Below are 7,478 nucleotides of genomic sequence, written 5' to 3' on the forward strand. Positions count from 1 at the left end.
ATAGCTATATCTCTTAAGCGGGGAGCACAGACTTTCGCACAAAGCATAACACATAAGGATATAAACTAATCAGTATTCTTTATTTCTATCTCCACGATGAAAATGAAGAAATGTAATTGGTTTTATTCACTTGCGTTGTGCAAAAGTCTGTTCTCTTTGCTTTACACTTTTAATCAGAAATTGACAATCACAGTTGTTTATTCTCCTCATATACGAGTGTGATTAGTCAAATTCTTACGTCTTACGCCTTAAATTCTGATTGTAGACATCGCGTTACACAAGCTTATGATATTATATTATATAAACTGTTTAGGTGATGGAAAGTCTTCTAGGCGAGAAACCGTTTATGGAGCCCAGCAACAATTTCGTCTACTGGTGCAGAAACATTTAAAATAAAGTCCGAACCAGCAAATTTAACTTTCATATCAGGCTTATCCAGCAGCGGCAGCGGCAGCAGCATATGCGAGAATGAAGCTTCAAATAAGAATGTTTGTGTATCTCGTAAGTCAGCGTGCAATTTCATCATTATAGTTTGAATTACAGCTTTTGTTGGTACTCGAATCCGAGTTCTAGCAAAAGACACGCCCCCTAATTTAGGTAGCAAGCTTTTAAAAAATTGTATATTATTGATATTTACAGGTAAACGTAAGATTGTTGACGTACAGACAGTTGAAGAAGCACGAAAAATAGCAGAAGGGAAACAGAAGAGACATGAAGAGAAGATGGGTATATCAGAGAGATTAATGGAGAAATTGGATAAAATTCTAGAGAAACTATAAAATCTTATTTTGTTCGTATGTTCTAATGAATTCTATTACATGTATAAGTTACATTACAGATTATAAGAATAACATTTTGTTTGTATGTTCTAATGAATTCTAAAACATATAAGTTACATTACGGATTATAAGAATAACATTTCGTTTGTATGTTCTAATATAAGTTACATTACGGATTATAAGAATAACATTTGTTTGTATGTTCTAATGAATTCTATTACATGTATAAGTTACATTACAGATTATAAGAATAACATTTTGTTTGTATGTTCTAATGAATTCTAAAACATATAAGTTACATTAAGGATTATAAGAATACATTTCGTTTGTATGTTCTAATATAAGTTACATTACGGATTATAAGAATAACATTTTGTTTGTATGTTCTAATGAATTCTGAAACATATATAAGTTACATTACGGATTATAAAAGAATAATACATATTACATATATTATTATATGGACATAACGATAGATATTACGTGTTATATATGAATTTCCTTCAAGAAATGTCTGTTATACATCTCTAAGACATAAATTATTATAATTGGTCAATAATACCTGGAATGAGCTTTAAATTCTTGCTTTGTTAATGCTCCTATTATTCCTTCTACATAATTTTCTATTTTGGTACACGTCTTCTTGGTACACATCTTCTTGGATTTATAATCCTTCTAATATTTCTAATTCGTCATCATCGCTTTCAAACAATATATCAATTATTTCTCGCAGTACGAGTACTGCTGCTTGTAATAATAGTTTGTTACGATCTTGCTCCATCAGGTATTGCAGCGAGCGAAGCTGTTAGGATTTAATTGTGCGAAATCTAAAAGAATAGAATGATTTACAATGATCACGTAGAAAACACATTCTTGTAATTCACAATAGTGTAATATTCACTTACTTACCTATCACTAGAACAATAGGCATCAGGTACTTATAACAAAGCAACAGGCTCGTGAAGATGTTGTGCCGTTTCAACGTGGATCTCATATTTTGCAATTCGAATTCCAAATGAGAAGAAGTTAAACTGAGATTAAAGTTAATCTACGTTAGAGAAAATGGACAATTTAACTATATAAAACGTAAAAAGGAATTAAACCTATTTAGAATGTCATCGTACGAAAATACTGTTAACCTCTCACCTTTGGTGTAAAATACAAACGCAGAGGTTACCGTGATCATATGTCCGATGCCTCTATCCCCACTACTAACGCTACACTATTTGCTGTTCATGGAACTATCATTCGCTGGCGCTATTATAGCTCCGTGAACGGAGTTGGTAGCGTTAGCGTTGGTAGCGCGGTAGCGAGCTGCCCGAACACACCCTAATAAAGGATGATCCAGATACTGTTACGTCTATTTTTTAAAGAACAAAACTGATGTGCTGGACAACGTCATGAAGTTTTATGCTGAGGTTAAGGCTGATGGTCACGAAATTAAAAAGCTTAGATTTGATGGTGGCCGAGAATTTTGTAATGAATCTGTAAGCCGTTTCTTGTTAAACAAAGGGATCAAACACGAGCTTTCAACTCTAAGAGCGCTTGAGCAGAATGGTTTTATAGAAAGGCAAAATAGAACGATTATTGAAAGTGCCAAGGCCATGTTACATGAGAGGCAACTACCTTTACATCTGTGAGCAGAAGCGTATACAGCAGTATATCTGAAAAATCGAACAGCATCAGAGACGATTGGTGGAGTCACACCCTATGAAAATTTTTTTGGATCAAAGCCTTCAGTTAAACATTTCAGAGTTTTGGAAGTGAGGTCTATGTTCACATCCCAAAGGATCAACGGGCAAAATGGGAGAAGAATTCAATCAAATGTCAGATGGTTGGGTACAGCGATGACAACAAAACGTATAGGATCTATGATCCAGCAGGAAGGAAATATTAATCAGAAGAGATGTGATATTCAACGAAATCAAGACGGACTGCACGAGGTAAGTGAGATTAAAGTCATAGAAGGTGAAGACGATGAGACATCTAAAGATGAAATTGATCAACCAGAAGTGACTGAAGGACTCAAAAAGAAATATAGAAATCCAAGTTACCCATTCCTCGAAGTCCATATAATACAAGAAAGGTTCAAGATCAAATGAGAATGAATTGACGAAACGGTGATAATGGCTGAAGTCTGCGTGGCTGAGATAGAGCCTACAAGTCTAGAAGATGCCATGAAAAGTGAGGATTCAACAAAATAGTTGGCAGCGATAAATGAGGAAATTGACTCGTTGGAGAAGAATGAAACCTGGATACTAGTTCCACGAAGTAAAGACAAACATGTAATAACAAACCGATGGATCTTCAAGAAGAAGTACAAAGCTAATGGTGAGATCGATAAATTTAAAGCAAGACTTGTCGCAAGAGGTTGTTCACAGAAATATGGAATCGACTATAAAGAGACATTTGCACCGGTGGTGAAATATGATTCTGTCAGAATATTGTTGGCCATTGCAGCAGCTCAAGATCTAGAGATCTATCAATTCGATGTCAAAACCGCATTCCTTCATGGTGATCTTAAAGAAAACATTTACATGGAGCAACCATACGGTTTTGAAGAAGATGATCGAATTTGTCTGCTACTAAAAGGTCTGTACGGGCTGAAACAAGCCTCAAGACAACCGAATAAAGGATTGTTGAATTTCTGTTGAAATATGGACTGTTGCAATCCACGGCTGATCCATGCATCTTTATTTGCAAGTGCGAAGACTGTATGCTGTACTGGCATTGTACGTGGATGATGGATAATAGGTGGAAACAACATCCTGTTTATCAAGAAATTATTAAACCGTCTTCATCGAGAATTCGAAATCACATTCAAAGAAGCAGAATTCTTCGTTGGAATACAAATTGAAAGAGATAGAATAAATAGAAGACTAAAAATTTATCAAAGTGTATATACAATGAAAATTTTTGAAAGATTTAATCACACCGATTGCACGGCGGTCTCCACACCTGCAGAACCCGGGATGAAGTTTTCAAGAGATGAAGAAGGGTCAAAGGAAAGGACTTTTCCCTATAGAGAAGCAATTGGCTCACTCATGTATTTGATGATCTGCACGAGACCTGATATTGCTTATATTGTGGGTATTCTTAGTAGGTATATGGAGAAACCAACGAATATGCATTGGCAAGGAGTAAAAAGAGTATTTAGATTTAAAAAAAAAACGGCAAATCGAGGAATTGCGTTTGATCCAAATTCAAACTGCACTGAGTTGAACGTTTATTGTGATGCTGATTGGGCTGTCGATATCGACACAAGACGTAGTACAACAGGTTGGATAGCACTCCTGAATGGTGGACCAGTGGCATGGAGTTCAAGAAAACAGACTGTAACTGCAACTTCAACTACGGAAGCAGAATTCGTGGCCTTATGTGCAACAACGAAAGCAGTCATCTGGTTAAAAAGACTGATGTCAAATCTTGATCAACAGCAAACCCAACCTAAGCCGATTAGATGTGACAATCAGAGAGCAATCACTCTGGTAAAGAATCCACAATCAACAAAAGGACCAATCACATCGATACACAGTACTTTTATACTTGTGATATGTACAAAATAGAAGAAATTGATGTACAATATGTGTCGACTGACAACCAGTTGGCGGATCCGCTGACCAAAACATTGTCTAAAGAAAAATTTAAATAGTATGGATTATATGATGTTTAATGAATATTTTTGTTATAGATGAGAAAGCGAGAGGGACCCTAAGAGCAAAAAGTCGACTTCTATCGATACTGACTTGGCAGAAAGTCGACTTTTTTAAGGACGAAAGTCGACTTAAAGTCGACTTGAAGTCGGCGAATGTCCTTAAAAAGTCGACTTTTCTGCCAAGTCAGTTACGGTAGAAGTCGATTTCAAGTCGACTTCCCGTCATGACGGAAAGTCGACTTCCCGCAAACTTTTAAAGTCGATAAAATAAACCGCTGCGTACGTCTGGAGGTCGGTTGTGTATCTTGAAATGAGGTGAAAATGACAAAAGTTAACAGATTTTATTAGATTTTGATAAATAAAATCGTAGATACGCTAATGAATTTTCTCACTTTTGTAATTTTTACCTCATTATTTCAAGATACACAATTGACCCTTTGCTGGAAGGCTAAAACTGATGCATTTCGATTTTTTTCATATATAAAATAATTTAATTATCTAAAAAACTGTATAATTACAATCCTAATGTTTTATTCTTAATTACAAAGGCGGCCACTGTGTGCCATCATATCTGTGCCACTTCTGCGTGCGCGGATTCTGGCAGCCACTTCTTGTAAGCTGACAACAGAACTAAAATTATAAATATATAATATCCACAGACTTTTATACTAGACCATTAACATCTATGGACGCACTGCCGAAAAGCTGATGCGAGTGCGAGGTGCAAGTGTAAGTGAAGGGTGCGGCCATATTGAATTAACAATAGTCACTATCGGATGTTCAGTTGCTCATGATGTGCGTTTATCTGCATTCGTTGTTACAGTACATAACGAAGCAGGCGAATGTTTTTGTGTTAAATATTGGTACATGTTATCAATATTTTGTAAGTCATGCCTTCAACGTGTAGCGCACTTGAATGCCGAAATCGAACCACTACTCCTGTAGTATTAAACCCTTTCTTTTGGACATTCTGTATATGCCAGACTATTGTATTGAAATCTTGTATAAAACCACTTGTATAGAATCTGTAGTATAGCATATCTTGACTAAAATCAACACGGCGGCAAGCATCACGGCCGAGATGCCTGTCAGCGGTCTAGTATTGTATAGAAGTCTACTCTACGATAATATCTAAATATTATTTTATAAATTAAAATCTCACATTTTTCATCCAAACCCCAGATTTCTAGCAGTTTGTATTTGGACACAACTCCCTGCGACTGCAGCGTTTGTACTATTGCTTGAGTGCGTGGTATCAACCTGAAAAAATCGTATTGAATTGATGTAATCAACTATTCGATGAATCAACGTGAAATCGAAAGGAGATAGAATAACGATTTACCTGGCCTATGACTTGGTGATGCTCCCAGGTGTCGTCAGCAGCGACGGAACAAATCATTTCAGCTTAGGGTACACTTGACCCTCCAAGAAGAAATACGCGAACCACTTTACACCGTCCACAGATGCTCTATATCCATCGATGGTAGTGCCCATCCGGCCTTTCCAAATGTACCAGACACGCGGCAAATGATCTCCCGGTTCCTTGATTATATCTATAAATGAGAATAATATTCGATCACAATGAAGATTAATATCTTTATAAATAAATAGGAAAAACATTATAAAGCAACATTTGTGATAAAATACCTTGGCGGTGGATCAACCATGGTTCACTAAGATGGCATAGCGTGGAAGCGAATTTCGGCAATCATTCGGGTTCTATCGCCGTGACACTCGCATATACACCGTCTTACTATACACCGTCTCGCATATACACTAACATCTTATTCGTTTCGTATACCTCTTTATAAACCACCTATTCCGGACTGATTTTCCGTAGAACGCACGAAGAATGCATGAACACAGGTTCCTCCATTTCTAATGGTGTTCTGAAAGATGGTTCAGAATGGAGAGGTCGCATTCAATAGGTCTTAATTATCGATGATAATTAATAACACACCATACCTAACCTCTAAAGAATGTTTTCACTTGGCCTTATCCTGATCCTCTTTTAGAACCGCCATACCTGCAAGAACTATCTGGCGCAGCATTTCGCTTCCATGTCGGTTGGTAACGGCATTCTGTAACAATTCTTGTTGTAGACAATGTAGACAACCGTCTCAAACATATTGCAACATACATACAGTCAAATTCCAGTATTCTGATCTAATCGAGGAAGTCAACGGGAAGACAATGATGACGACGACGACGACGTTTCGTGGCGGTGGTTGATAGCGCGGCGCTTTTCGACGTCTTATCGTGTCCTGTCTCGCGGCATGTATTCCTTGCACTCGCGTAAACACTAATTTTCTCCTCGAGCCTCCTCGAGATTCGCCGCCATATTGATGATGCATGATGCACGCGCCGCTTGACTGTTTTCCGTCTTTTTATAGTCGACTATTTAGAAGTCGACTTTTAGTCGACTTTCCGCCATTTTTAGAAGTCGACTAGAAGTCGACTAAAAGTCGACTTATAAAAGTCGACGGAAAATTGACTTTTATAAGTCGACTATTTAGAAGTCGATTTTTAGTCGACTTTTCGCCATTTTATAAGTCGACTATTTAGAAGTCGACTTTTAGTCGACTTTCAGCCATTTTTAGAAGTCGACTAGAAGTCGACTTATAAAAGTCAACTTTCCGTTGACTTTTATAAGTCGACTATTTAGAAGTCGATTTTAGTCGACTTTCCGCCATTTTTAGAAGTCGACTATTTAGAAGTCGACTTTAGTCGACTTTCCGCCATTTTTAGAAGTCGACTAGAAGTCGACTTATAAAAGTCAACTTTCCGTTGACTTTTATAAGTCGACTATTTAGAAGTCGACTTTTAGTCGACTTTCCGCCATTTTTAGAAGTCGCTTATTTAGAAGTCGACTTTTAGTCGACTTTCTGCCATTTTTAGAAGCCGACTAGAAGTCGACTTATAAAAGTCGACTTACCGTCGACTTTCCGTCAACTGTGCTCTTAGGGATACCAGCTAATAAGAACGTTCGATATATACTGTTAGAAGAGGATAGAAGAAGGCAGATTTCTGCCTTTTGAAACCCA

General features: G+C 37.0%; 1 protein-coding gene and 2 long non-coding RNA genes across 4 annotated transcripts; 2 read left to right on the top strand and 1 right to left on the bottom strand.

Annotated features, from left to right (window-relative positions):
- The first annotated feature begins 287 nt into the window (after positions 1 to 287).
- On the top strand, positions 288 to 1,358 carry LOC139824715 (uncharacterized). Its single transcript, XR_011735255.1, has 2 exons — positions 288 to 501; positions 640 to 1,358. It is a non-coding gene; the product is annotated as an uncharacterized lncRNA (long non-coding RNA).
- LOC139824714 (uncharacterized) lies at positions 1,038 to 2,118 on the bottom strand. Of its 2 annotated transcripts, XR_011735253.1 has the most exons (4): positions 1,926 to 2,118; positions 1,689 to 1,827; positions 1,342 to 1,606; positions 1,038 to 1,175 (listed from the first exon to the last, which is right to left on the bottom strand). It is a non-coding gene; the product is annotated as an uncharacterized lncRNA (long non-coding RNA). The 2 variants fall into 2 exon arrangements; XR_011735254.1 differs by lacking the exon at positions 1,038 to 1,175 and having other exon boundaries at positions 1,452 to 1,606; positions 1,689 to 1,810.
- Positions 2,119 to 3,886: 1,768 nt separating this feature from the next.
- Positions 3,887 to 4,494, top strand: LOC139824716 (uncharacterized). Its single transcript, XM_071797259.1, has 2 exons — positions 3,887 to 4,267; positions 4,471 to 4,494. The coding sequence occupies exons 1-2, from the start codon at positions 3,887 to 3,889 to the stop codon at positions 4,492 to 4,494; spliced, it is 405 nt and encodes a 134-aa protein (XP_071653360.1).
- Positions 4,495 to 7,478: the final 2,984 nt, after the last annotated feature.

Source organism: Temnothorax longispinosus, unplaced genomic scaffold (assembly GCF_030848805.1).
Source record: "Temnothorax longispinosus isolate EJ_2023e unplaced genomic scaffold, Tlon_JGU_v1 HiC_scaffold_528, whole genome shotgun sequence".
Classification (NCBI taxonomy): domain Eukaryota; kingdom Metazoa; phylum Arthropoda; class Insecta; order Hymenoptera; family Formicidae; genus Temnothorax; species Temnothorax longispinosus.

What these genes read in the sequence shown, in the direction of transcription:
- LOC139824716 (XM_071797259.1), top strand. Translation starts at nt 3,887, where the DNA reads ATGGAGAAACCAACGAATATGCATTGGCAAGGAGTAAAAAGAGTATTT. An exon ending in ATCAGAGAGCAATCACTCTG is followed by an intron (nt 4,268 to 4,470) that starts GTAAAGAATCCA and finishes TTTTTGTTATAG; the next exon opens with ATGAGAAAGCGAGAGGGACC.